Source organism: Herpailurus yagouaroundi, unplaced genomic scaffold, assembly GCF_014898765.1.
Source record: "Herpailurus yagouaroundi ecotype Mexico unplaced genomic scaffold, PumYag 162449, whole genome shotgun sequence".
Classification (NCBI taxonomy): Eukaryota; Metazoa; Chordata; class Mammalia; order Carnivora; family Felidae; genus Herpailurus; species Herpailurus yagouaroundi.
In genome coordinates, this window is record NW_024423177.1 from 50,508 (window position 1) to 64,543 (window position 14,036).

The 14,036-nt window shown below is 32.0% G+C and overlaps 1 protein-coding gene across 1 annotated transcript in view; it reads left to right on the top strand.

Moving 5' to 3' along the window:
• LOC121026774 (PHD finger protein 14-like) overlaps window positions 1–8,191 on the top strand; it is a gene marked incomplete at its 5' end in the record, with an annotated part of 55,704 nt that extends 47,513 nt beyond the window's left edge. Inside the window, 3 exons of the mRNA XM_040469548.1 lie at window positions 4,239–4,289; window positions 4,421–4,542; window positions 7,571–8,191. Of these exons, the coding sequence (XP_040325482.1) occupies window positions 4,239–4,289; window positions 4,421–4,542; window positions 7,571–7,610 (213 nt within the window). The remainder of the gene's footprint in view (window positions 1–4,238; window positions 4,290–4,420; window positions 4,543–7,570) is intronic.
• Window positions 8,192–14,036: the final 5,845 nt, after the last annotated feature.

The window sequence follows — 14,036 nt, forward strand, 5'->3', positions numbered from 1 at the left end:
TGGCTGCCACTTCAATAAAACTAGGAAAAGAAAACTCTTTCCCTCTCTATCTGCTCCTATCCCATGTGTACATGCATGCGTTATCTCCCTCAAAATAAATAAATACTAAAAAAAAAAACCTAGGGGGCAAACAACAATTTCCAGTATTTCCCTAGTTGGAGGACTTGGTATTGCAAAAAACTGTGTTTGGATTAATTTTTTTTTTAATATTACTGGTGTGATAAATGCCAAAAAAAGAAGATTGCTGTACTTTACTTTGGTACTGGATTCTATTAGTCATTGTACTGTATAGAATGCCAAGTTGGGTAGATTATAGTGTCATTTTAAGGTATTGAAGTCTCCTCTTAATTGGAAGGAAGTTTCTACTTGTTTCAAAATACAAGAATTTTTCCTTTAGGCATCACACTGTTATAATTTATTTAAGTATTCAAGTGGAAATAATAGATTTGCTTTCTTGTAATAATTTTACTCATTTCTACTTGGGATTATACTATTAACCTTGGATTGCCATGCAACAAAAATTACTGAATTAAGTGTTGAGCTACCTGAGTTTAAAGTTTGCCTCTGTCAGTTATCAGCTGTGTAATCATCAAGTCACTTCTTTGGACTGCTTTTTCAGAGCTCTAAGATGCTATAATTTCATCTTGTTTATAACACCTCTTTTTTTTTCTGGCTGGAAATTGTTTATGTTACTTGTGTTTTGTTATTTAAAATTACCACAGAAATACATCAAAGATTACCATTTGGTAATAACTATACTTAATTTAAAATGACTCTTTTGGGTAATTATAAATATATTCATTTTAAAAATAGCACTTTGCAGTGCCTGGGTGTCTCAGTCCATTAAGCATTTGACTTCAACTCAGGTCATGATCTCATTGTTCCTGAGTTCTAGCCCCTCGTCTGGCTCTGTGCTAACAGCTTGGAACATGGATCCTGCTTTGGATTCTGTGTTTCCCTCTCTCTCTCTATGCCCACCCCCCACTTATGCACACGTGTGCATGTGCGCACTCCCTCTCTCTTTCTTTCTCTGCCCCCCCCCGTCAGAAATAAGTAAATAAACATTTTAAAAAATAGCACTTTAAAAAAATAGCCTGGTTGGAATCTGACTCTTGATTCCTGCTTAGGTCGTGATCTCATGGTTCGTGGAATCCAGCCCTGCATCGGGCGCTGCGCTGGAAGTTCAGAGCCTGCTTGGGATTCTGTCTCTCCCTCTCTCTGATGCTCTCTCTCTCTCTCTCTCAAAACAATTAAATAAACTTGAAAAAAATAGCACTTTCATAAGACATATACATGGTTAAATAAGAAATTTATTGAGAAATACAACTATGCCATTGTGTGATGGTATCACCTCTTGGCTTTATGCCTTATGATATTAATTACAGTGTGGGTATGAAAAACTTGCAATTGATGCAATCATATGAGAGGTTTAAGGATTTAAAGTATTAATCAGAAATGTTAAATTATTGTATATCTTCAAAAGAATTGCAAACATGAACTTAGGACATTCACATATATATTTCAAAAATTAATTCAATGGTTAGATAATTTAAAAACCTGGTCGTAGTTGACTTCTATGCAAAAAAGAACCCCAATTACTGGTAGCAGTTTACTACTAGATAAAGAAACAAACTGAATTGCTACTTCATTACCTAAAGATGGGTTGAATGAAGAAAAATAGGGGAATGTGTGAAGGCCTTTTGGGGATTCTTAGATGTTATGGGACTCATGAGTAATTTCAATATTTCCCCTTTGATATTGGTTATTTGGATCACCTTATTGAAATGACCTTATTGCATAAATTATGCAAATTAAAAATAGATCAGTAGAGAAGGGAACAGTAATTTATCCTTTTTGTCAGTTGTTTTATCATTTGTATTATCTAGTATAATTATGAGTTTCAATCTACCCACTTATTTGATTAAAACAAATTTATTGAGCTTTAATGTAGTACATGTTGTATTATTTTTAATTAAGTCAAGAAAGATGAATAGGACAAGGCTTTTACCAGTTTTGTGATGAATTGTGTCAGAGGACAGAAATTAAAGCATAAAGAACAGGAATGTCACAGAAAGGAAAGATGAATATGTAAAGAGCTAGCTTCAAGGTTATAGGTGAAACCTGGATAAGTGTCAGTATTAAGGACTCTTCATACTGATGTTCTCAAACTTTAATGTGTGTATAATTTGCTTGCGGATCTTGTTAAAGGGCAGACTCTAATTCAGTATGTCGAAGTGAGCATGAACTTCGACATTTCTGGCAAGCTCCCAGGGGATGCCAGAATTTATGGGCCATGACTGATATTTTGAGGAGCAAGGCTCAGTACTGTTTTTTGGAAGTAAGAATGATTATATGTAGGTCCTACTCTTAATTATTTTATCTATCTTAAATTTTTTTATCCATGCGTTATTCAACCACTGTTTATTTAGTGCTTACTTAGTACCAGATACTTTGCTTCCTGTGTACCAGAGTTACAAAGGTGAATAATTCATTGACTCTGGCAGTAAATTCAGTCAGTAACTTCAAAGATTTTTTTCTTTTTTTGTGTATATGTGTGGAGAAAATATCTTTATTTTTGTGTGTGTTTTCCTTTTTCTTTTTTTTTAAATTTTATTTAAATCCAAGTCGGTTAACATATAGCCTAATACTAGTTTCAGAATAGAATTCAGAATAGAATTTAATGATTCATCACTTACATACAACACCCAGTGTTCATGGCAGCAAGTGCCCTCCTTAATGTGTAGGGACTGCATTTAAAGCCTTTTCCTGGATATAGTCTTTTTCTAACTTATTCCATAATGTAATTAGAACATCCTGATTAGCAGTACATATAGTTTATAAATTTACTTCCTTTGAATGACTAATTTAGTCAACGCTTGGTTATCTAGGGGTAGATTAAACAGTATCAATTGGCAATGTTATTAAATGACAGTGGACTCAGTATTATGAAGAATTGAAATGAGAGTAATTTAGGAAGACATCAATGTATTGGACATCATTTCTGTTTAGAATTATTGGTACCTGTTCTAATTTGGGAATGTTCCTTGATCTCAACAGTCAGGCAAAATAATTTGTGTGAATGGTGCCTCCATTCTCTTTTAATCTTTCTAAAGAGCCGTGGTCTGAACATATGGATTACACATCTACAGGAGGCTGTCCTATGTGGATAAAGATTTTTAACATATTGGCCGCAAATACCATTGTATTTATATTACTTTTTTTATTAAAAAATTTTTTAATGTTTATTTTTGAGAGAGAGTGTGAGCAGGGAAGGAACAGAGAGACAGACAGAATCTGAAGCAGGCTCCAGGCGCTGAGCTGGTGGCACAGAGCCCGATAATGGGCTTGAACTCATGACCTGAGCCAAAGTCAGACACTTAACCGACTGAGCCACCCAGGCACCCCATATATTATTTTTGAACATGTAGAGGTCATCTTTGTAATAGTAAATATGTTGTGAAATAATTGATGTAAACTTTCAACTAAATTCGTTTAAAGTAAGTAATTTATACCATGTTTAATTTCACCTAGGATTTGGGGACATCTGAGATCTTTTACTCCCACTTTTTTTATGACAGTTAGAAATTCTTTTTTTTTTTTTAATTTTCTTTTTTTTGAACGTTTATTTATTTTTGGGACAGAGAGACAGAGCATGAACGGGGGAGGGGCAGAGAGAGAGGGAGGCACAGAATCCGAAACAGGCTCCAGGCTCTGAGCCATCAGCCCAGAGGCTGACGCGGGGCTTCAACTCACGGACCGCGAGATCGTGACCTGGCTGAAGTCGGAGGCTTAACCGACTGCGCCACCCAGGCGCCCCAGAAATTCTTTATATTATACAAACATGTATGTACACACATGAGAATACTAGAAGTAGGAGGAGTCCAGGTGTAGCATTTCAGCTATAGAAGCATATAAGTTACGAAAATTGAAATGCTCTAGATAAATCATAATTGTGTGACATGTATAAAGTGTTGAAAAAAATCATTCTGATTTTGGAGAACTTATTTTTCCTATCAGAAAGTTGTGTAATTTAAAAGTAAAGAACTTGTAAAGTACATTTGTTATGTTTTTATCTCTCATAGATAAATTGTTAACAAAATATTGCTAGAGGAATACAGTATTAATTAGAAATACTAATTTTCCAAGTCCTTAACTTAAGCAGTAACATTTAACAGAGAGTATTTTTTATTATTATTAATTAAACATTAGATATTTCTGTGGCATCTTTTTTTTCTTAGAGAACCAGAGGACGAAAGCGAAGCTTCATTCCTGAGGAAGAAAAACATGAGGTTGGAATAAGTTAAGCATTTTTTACACAGTCTAAACTTTGAAAAACTTTCTTGCTTAAATTATTTCTTTTTTCCTCATATCCAGATTTTGTTTTATGTTTTGTTTTCTTTTGTTTTCCCTTGTATGGCAGGAAAGAATTCCTAGAGAGAGAAGGCAAAGGCAGTCTGTGTTACAAAAGAAGCCTAAGGCTGAAGATTTGCGAACTGAATGTGCAACTTGCAAGGGAACTGGAGACAATGAAAATCTTGTCAGGTAAATGGGATGCTGAGACTTTGTCTTCAGGGCATTAAGGTTCCATCTTCATCATTTTCTCATCACAGATATAATGGGGGAAAAATCACAGTATAGGGCTTTCTTAAAATCTCATTTAGTGGAAACTGTAGTTCAGAAACATTTCATTCTCTTACTAACCTGCCACACATGGTTATTTTCTGGATTGAGATGTAATTAAGAGTTCAAAACCTGGATTTTGAACACAAGAAACAATTTTCTCTTGACAAGAGCACTTGACACAATGCTCTGTATATAGAGGCCACAAAAACAATTTGATTTAAACACTTAATACTAAGATTATTACTTTATCTCATAAAACAGCAAAATTACTAAGTTGTTACATATTATAAAAGCTGAAATTTATTAGTAATAATGTTAAGACCAACACTTGTTTATTGACAAGAGCTTCATTAGCACTTCCTTACCATTTATCAAAATGAATGTGTTAAATGCTTCTCTCTTATGAAATAAAGAAAAGTGAAAAGATGGCCTAGGTAGATTTTGTTTTTTGTTTTGTTTTCTTCTTTGTTTCTTTGTTTTGATTTGGTACTTTTTTTTTGTATCAGACATAATGCTAATCAGGAATCTCAGCTGATGTTGCACAGTGGCTATTCCTGAGGGTGCAGAGACTGTTAATTTTAACCTTTTGTTTCTTTTGTTGAGATGAAGAAATTTATTTAAAACCCTAGGTGAGATGGAGGAGTAGGTGGCATGAAAGGAAACCTCATTTAAAAGAGGTATCATTCTTTCAAAGTACAGTAACAAAGAGTCTTTTGGTATGTTAAGGGAACCCTTTCTGATTTCTTTTAAAAATTGTTTTTTGATAAAACAGTATGAAATTAACTGAGGGCATAGAAATTAAGTGTTTCAAAAAGAAAAAGGTGTTGAAACATATATTAGTCCTATTAAATGATTTTAAATACTTGCTTCCAAAATGATGTCATTTGTCATTAAAAATCAAATTTCTGTTTGTTTTCATTCCTCAAAAACATGCAGTTTTAAATTTTATGAGTTTTTTTTTATTCTATCATTAAAGAAGATAAGGAGAAAATAAAAATTCCAGTGAAGAAATGCAAAGTGCTTCAACAAAGTTAAGAAGGTCTATCATATTTGGTCAGTAATTTTTGAAGTAGTACATATAAGATGTCATGAGCACTCTCCTGAAGATGAAACTCATTTAAATTTAGGGTAGAGTAGTTCCTGTATCAGAAGATACACATGAATAATTCTGATCACAATATAATTTTCTGATTTATGTGAATAAAGAAATCCCAAGCATAAGCATAACATGATGGAGTGCATAAAACTGTAAAAATAAATAAAAGGAAAAAAATCCCATAAAACAGTCTTATATAATGAATAAAAATTCAGTCTAGAGGAAATCCTCTTGGGGTTGAGGGTTGTATTGTGGGATATAATCAATTTGAAACAATAGTTTAAAACATAGAGAGCTGGTTATTCTGTTTTTAATTATTTGAACCTATGTCAATATCAACCCTCTTATTTATTTTTTTCAAGATAGTTGATTCATGACATTTTTGCTGTAGGACCTATACACTTTTACAGGTTTCTATTTATTTTATTTGCTTGGTCATGTGTTTGAAAGAACCTAGGCTATATGTTGAATTTTTAGTTTAAAAACCACTTTATAGCAAGAGCAAGTCCAACACATCATATCATATTGTCTTAAAAAAAAGTAGGCACCATCTTCCTTCATTTATAGCTGAAATTTTTAAAATAGTATTAGGCTTTCCTATCACTTATTTAATTAGTTTCTCCTATAAAATTTCCTTTCCTAATTGCATTATTATAACTTGCCAGAGTCTGGGATTTGGTGGAAAGTCTCCTGGAAGGTAAAGATATTTTTGTTACTCTAGAAATAATGAATATACAAAGTCTTCTTCCTTGATTTTGCCTTGTTAAGAAGATAACATCACAGATTTTCTGCAGAGGTTTTAAAGAGGTAATGAAGAGGGAATTAAATGTTTTATAAATATTACATAGTAATGTTTTTGAGGACAAAATAAGCTGGATATAAAGCAGTGCCATAAAATGTTTTATGGTTATAATGTGAATCTTCTGTAAAAAAGAAATACATATTCAATTTAAGCACTGTTGCTCTTGAGTTAAAGAAGAATTTTATTTTATGTAGAATTTCATGTGTTTTTTAAAAAGATAATCGTATAAGCTATTATCTGCCATTTCCCTTAACATCTCTTTTATTTTGTAATTGGCACCATTATTGTTTGCAAATCATTCCCACAAAGGTTCACCCTTTTATGATTAAGTTGCATCTTAAATATTGTGTACACATGCTATTTTTTAACTTTAATTTTAAGACATTTTAAATGAAACTTTATTTTTCCCAAAGATATATTTCAGTGCTTAGTCAGAGATACATTAAACTTATTATGTCTGTTAGGTTCTCTTATAAAATTAAACTTCTTGGGTGGTAATTTAATTAATAGTCTTTTGCTGAATATATTTTCTCAAGTTCCTTTGAACTAATGTATATGACTCACTAGAACCTGCTGTTTAGCAGCTTTGATTTTGAAACCACACTTCTCTATGTAATTCAGGCTATATAAAAAATTCTTTTCTAATTATTTTCTTGCTTTTTCAGTTATTGTATATGTGTATATGTGAATTCACATGTGGAATTTTTTAATATCATTGGAAATTGAGTTCAGTTAATCAGTTAACTGTAATATTAGTTTCCAACTGTTATTTTCAGTTTGCCTCTAAGTTTTTCTCAGGTCTTTGACAAGTAATTTACCATTTCTGTGTCTCGGTTTTTTCCCTCTATTGTACATGATCAAAATTATACTCTTTTCCATTAGGGACTTATATAAATAACTACTGAGCGATCATATTTTTTCCATATAAAATAGTAGGGTAGTGGTATTATTTAGTAATACAAAGGATACATATATGTGGGCTCTGAAATAAGGGTTCCAGTTGGTAAATATGTTGTGGTAATAATACATGCTTATTTTTTGCTTTTCAGAAAATGTGCACGTCCTGTTTTTGTATCTAATTATTTCTAGAATATGGGGGACAGAAAACTTGAATTTGTTGAAACATGTTCTCTAAAATAATTAGACTGAACTATTTGCACTAGACGTGAAGAATCTGAAAATGATCAAAGTCTTAAAGAGAAGGATGGTTTATAGTATCTTACAAATTTTTTAAAAATACTGCTTCCTTTTTGCCATTTGCTTTTAACATTTAATTAAAAATTATGTGGGAAGTTTCCAATTAAAATGTTTTTTTTTTTATGCTACTGAGGGCTAAAGACCAAAATGAAATTCTGTGTTGAAATTGTGAAGTCTTTTTAGGCATTTATCTCTTTGTAATGGATGTTCTTTGTTCTAGGTAGTTATGGCCCATGCAGTGATCTAGTCTTTGTTTTTGTTTCCACATTTCTGGCACATTTAATACTCAGTAAATGCTTGGTAAATGAATGACTACTTCATAATAACTAATGACTGATTATTCTTTGCTGAATTAATTAAAAAAATGTATACTGTTACAATTTATTCCTAGAACAAATTCGTCATTAAATAGAAGTATTTGGTGAAAATATTTAAAAGCCTTAATAAAGGAGGATTGCTTTTATGTCATTAAAGAATAGGGGATTATTTGTTTCTGTGTATTAGGGAAGGAAATAGGAACTACAGACTTGAGATTAGTTAGTTGATGCATCAGTGTAATAATAGAAATGAACTGATCCCTCTTCTTGATCATACTTGACTTGCAAAAGATAGATTTTTAGATACAGGTGGGCCTTTCTTCTAAGTCTTCATTAAACTATCAAATTAAGAGTAAGACCAAACTTTTAGACCTCAAATTTTACTTTAACTGTGCAAACTCAGTGTGACACATTTTATTACTTAATGGGAGATAGGAGAGAGGAAAAAGGTTTCTAAAACTAAGAACCCTAGAATCCATTGTTGCCTTGAATAGCATCTTTAATTTTATCTTGTATTGTTGCTATTACTCAGACACATTGAGTGTAGGAAATGATCTATGAAGCTATTTCACTTTTATAGCTATGTCCACACTATTAAACGCTTATTACTATATTCTCCTTGAGTATATGGCAAATTACATAGATATTTAACCATTTTAGTTATGAGATGAGGATGTCTGTTTGGTCTCTTAACAATATTATTAGCACTTTTATTTAGTTCCCATTTTAAACATCTGGATTCTGAGTGTTCCCCCCGAAATTAAATTTAATTGTATCATAAGCTGTTGGAACACCAGCAAGAATTTATATTTATCAGATTTGTATTCCAAATATTAGTCTTTGATTACTCAGATGTTTTTAAATTACCTGTTTTGTTCTAACATAGATGGAGGCTTATTAGATTGCCTGTGTCATAGTTGAGAAGGTGTTTTCTCGTAGAGATTTTATTAGACTGGAGAGTAAAGCTAAGATTAGTTATAACTTCAGTTACGATATTCATAGGACATTGGTTTGCTAAAAATGGATTGTTTTAAATTACTTAAAAAAATAAAACCTGGTGTTATTTTTTAAGAACAGTTGAGATTACAGCTGATAGATTTCTTAAAACAATTAGCATGTATTATTTTATTTTGATTACATACTTGTTAGTTTATTTCTTGTGCAATTTATCACATAATAATCATTCTTAATGATAAAATTTGCATACTCATGTAGGAGTTTCATGATTGTAAGTGATGGTGTAAATTATATTATTTGGCTACTTATGAATTAAAACTTAGAAACAACTACAAGTTTTAAAATGATTTGTGTCTTCTAATAAATTTCAAATGTTGTAAAAACAGACATTCCTGTACAAAGACATTTCTGTACAAGCTTCTGTTTTTATTCTTTGCCTCTATCAGCAATTACAAGGATAAGTTTTAGGTTTTTGTTTTACTTGTTTTGTCTTGTATTCCTGAGTCAGTGGTTAGTACTACTGAATTACTGTATTCTAAAGGACTATTTCTAAAACTTGGATTTTAATATTTCTTTCAGTTATATGTGGTAAAATGTATCCTCTCGTGTCACCCTGACAGCCTTTGTGTTATACCGCTTTCTTCAAGTTTGGCTGTTACTCTCTCTGGTATATATTTAACTTGGCTTTTCACTCTTGAAAGTATAACCATCTTGAAGGCATAGTCTCTGTTTCACTTACCCTCATAAACCTTTATGTTCTCGCTCCAAGTTACTGAACACCAACCCCCACCCTCACCAACCATGATGGTTAGTGGCTGACACACTTCATAGGAAGGTGTATTATGGAATCATTGCCAGGATATTAAATCTGACTAATTGTTATGTTAGATTTAATATAAAAGACAAAGAGCAGCATACAAAGATTTCTCAGAAGACATATGGACTTCCTGTACTCTTGGCTTGAAGAAATAATGCTGCCTAACTCCTTTAACAGGGTTCACATCAAAAGAGAAGAAAAATCTGGCATTCTAAATCCAAACTGATGAAGCTTTAGGAATTAAATGTAAACAAGGAACATAATTATGAACTCTTTGAACCTTTATTTTCTTAGATATTTAACTATTCTTTTATTTTTATATATAATTTTAATAACGATTATAGAAACAGTTGCTTTTGAAGGAAATTCTGATATGATTAGTGAATAATATCTAATACTGAAGCAAGATTAAAATTCAGTAAAGTTAGAACACCTATTTCTGTCACTTTCTGGAGTGTTTAACATAATTACGTCTTTATTTTGAGAAATACTAATAAATCTCCATTTTGTTTAGTACACAGTTGATTTTAACTTTTTGATATCTTTTACAAAGGTATTGTTTATGAGCTCATCTTTAGTAATGAAAGCTTAATTTATTCTTGAAAACATGGTGGTTTAATTGTATTAACTTTTAAAAAGCTACTTAATTGGATAAGCTTAATACTACACATAAAACTCTATAAGAATGCAAATAGTTAATACATGAATAATGCTAGAATGTATAAAGAATTCAGTCTGATTATTGATTAACAAAGATGTTTTTCTTTCCTTTATTATCAAAGATAAGTAGGAAAAAAGGGAGCACATATATTGCAATTATTTAAAGTTTTAAAATATATTATCCTTTATGATATATTTTTAAAAGTAGATATTTTGGTATGATACAATCTTAGGAATTTGAATGTAGACAACAGAAAATTAAAAGTAAAAAAGTGGCTATACCTAAATAGAAACTTAATCATACATGTTTTGTTTCAGTGTTTTAAAATCTAGACTATGTCCACTACATAGAAAAACAACAATTTAATGTCCCTAAAACTGTGAATTCTGAAGTAATAATGAAATGATTAAACAAGCTTAAACAGTTTCATGGAAATATTGTGTCCGTATTAAAATTTATTTAAAAGTGTCATGTCCATTAGTTCTCTGTTTGCTTGAGTTTAGAATATATAGGAAGTCGTTACATAATTGCTAACCCAAACAACTACAATACGTGAATCTACTAAGTTCGTGTGTGTGTGTGTGTGTGTGTGTGTGTGTGTATGTTCTGTTACATACAGTGGAATGCATAATGTTAAGTGAATAAATTGATGACTTTTAACAAAAGCATGTACTCCTATAACCCCCCATTTCTAATACGATCTGGAACATTTTCATCACTTCCAAAAATTGTGCTGTTTTCCAGTCATTCTTTCCAAAGGCACCTACTTTTCTATTTTTCAAACTTATGTTACTTTTTCTTTTCCTCTTGTAGAATTTCATATGAATTATATGTTAATTTTTATTTGATATCAGCTGTTTCTAATGGGTATGTGAAGGAATCCCACTGTGGTTTTAATTTGTATTATTCTGATTTATATTGATATATAGGGATGTTGATAGGCAAGTCAGTTAATCTCTGTGGATCTCTGTTTTCTTATTTTAGGAGAAGAATTTAGGCTATATCATATCTGAGGTCTAACACACTAGCTCTGATAATCAAAAATTATATGATATTCCAAGTCCCCAAGTCCATACTGCTTAATTTGTTTACATTCTCTCACAAGCCCTCCATGGAAACACATTCTGTCAGTAACATTCCTCTCTAGGCTACTCTGTATGTAGAATGTAATTATATTTTCTTCAGTCTCCAAAAAAAAAAAAAAAATCTCTTAGAGTGAAAGCTGTTTTCATGTTTGGTGTCTCATTTACCTAAATAGGAGGGGAAAGTAATTTAATTCACAACTCCTTCTTTCATTGATAAATAGCAAATACTTTTTTCTTTTTAAAAATAAATATATTGAGATCCAGTGTTCGAACTGCAAAATCAGCCATTTTTAGTGTAGAGCATAATAATGACTTTTACTACATTTGTTAAGTGATTTGCTATCACTAAAATCCAGTTTTACAATATTTCCATCACCTCAAAAACTTCTATGCCTGTTTACTGTCAAACCTAGTTTCCACCTTCAGCCTTAGGCAACCTCTGCCAACATTTCCCTACCAGTTCCTCATAGCCTATTTACTTTCCTGTCCTGCTCTTTTCATCTTAATATTACCATTATACATATTTCTTGTTACAGATTTTTTTTTTTAATTTTTTTCCTAAAGGCAACAAAGATTCTTTTTCTGATCCAAGCTTTAGTCAGTCTCCTGAACCTCCTCCTAGGCTCCTCTGTGTACTTCTTTGTAAAACACAGGTTTAGCAAGAACTCTGCTAAGTCACTTTTATTTTTTAATCTTTAACGTTAGTTTTTATTTTTGTAATGTTTTTCTCATACAAATAATTTTTACCTCTCAGTTAATCTCACCTTTTCACTCAATTTCAGGTATTGTCCTGAATTTCTGGCCTCTAAGATCTCTTAATTTTAATGCTGTTTTAATCCTGTTGTGTGTTTTTTTGTTTAATTTTTTTATTGAAGTATAATTAGCATATAGTGTTATTATATTAGTTTCAGCTGTGTAATATAATGATTTAACAATTCTATAAATTGCTCAGTGTTCATCACAGTAAGTATACTGTTAATCCTCTTTATCTGTTTCACTTATCCTTCCACCCACCTCCCCTCTGGCAGCCACCAGTTTGTTCTCTATATTTAAGAATCTGCTTTTTTATTTGCCCTTTTTTCTTTGTCTGATCATTTGTTTTGTTTCTTAAACTCCATGTATGAATGAAATCTTACTCTACTTGTCTTTCTCTGACTTATTTCACTTAGCACAGTATCCTCTGGCTCCATCCAGTTTGTTCCAAATGTCAAGATCCCATTCTTTTTTATGGCTGAGCACTAATCCAGTGTATGTACACACACATACACACCATCTCGTCTTTATCCATTCATTTGTCAGTAGACACTTAAATACTTGACTTGCTTCCACATCTTGTCTATTGCAAATGATGCTGCCGTAAATATAAGGGAGGATATATCTTTGAATTCATGTTTTTGTTTTCTTTGGATAAATACTCAGTGGTGGAATTATTGGATAATATGGTAGTATTGTTTTTAATTTTTTGAGGAACCTCCATATTGTTTTCCAGAGTGGCTGCACCAGTTTGCATTCCCACCAACAGGGCAAGAGGATTCCTTTTCCTCTACATTCTTGTAACACTTGTTTCCTTTGTTTTTGATTTTAGCCTTTCTGACAGGTGTGAGGTGACACCTCATTGTAGTTTTTTTTTTTTTTAATTATTTTTTTAACATTCATTCATTTTTGAGAGACACAGAGAGACAGAGCATGAATGGGGGAAGGGCAGAGAGACACACACACAGAATTCAAAGCAAGATCCAGACTCTGAGCTGTCAGCACAGAGCCCGACATGGGGCTTGAACTCACTAACCGCGAGATCATGACCCAAGCCAAAGTCGGATGCTTAACTGACTGAACCACCCAGGCGCCCCTCATTGTAGTTTTCATTAGCATTTTGCTGATGATGAGTGATGTTGAACATCTTTTCATGTGTCTGTCAGTCACGTGGATGTATTCTTTGGAGAAATGTCTGTTGATGTGCCCATTTTTTGATTGGATTTTTTTGGTGTGTTAACTTTTGTAAGTTCTTTATATAGTTTAGATATTAACCCCTTATCAGATGTATTATTTGCAAATATCTTCTCCTATCCATAGGTTGCCTTATGCTTTTGTTGATAGTTTCCTTTACTGTAGAAAAGCCCCCCCCCTTTTTTTTTTTTTTTGGTGCAGTCCCAAGTAGTTAAATTTTGCTTTTGTTTCTCTTGCCTAAGGAGACATACCTAGAAAAATGTTGCTAAGGCTGACGTAAAAGAAACTACTCCCAATGTTTTCATCTAGGAGTTTTATGGTTTCAGGTCTCATATTTAGGTCTTTAATCCATATTAAGTTTATTTTTGTGCATAGTATAAGAAAATTGTCTAGTTTTCAGTTTTGTTTTATATGTAGCTGTCCAGTTTTTCCCAGCACCATTTGTTGAAAAGCCTATCTTTTCTCCATTGTATATTCTCATCTCTTTTTGTTGTTAACTATCCAGTTATGCTTGGGTTTATATCTGTTCTCTAT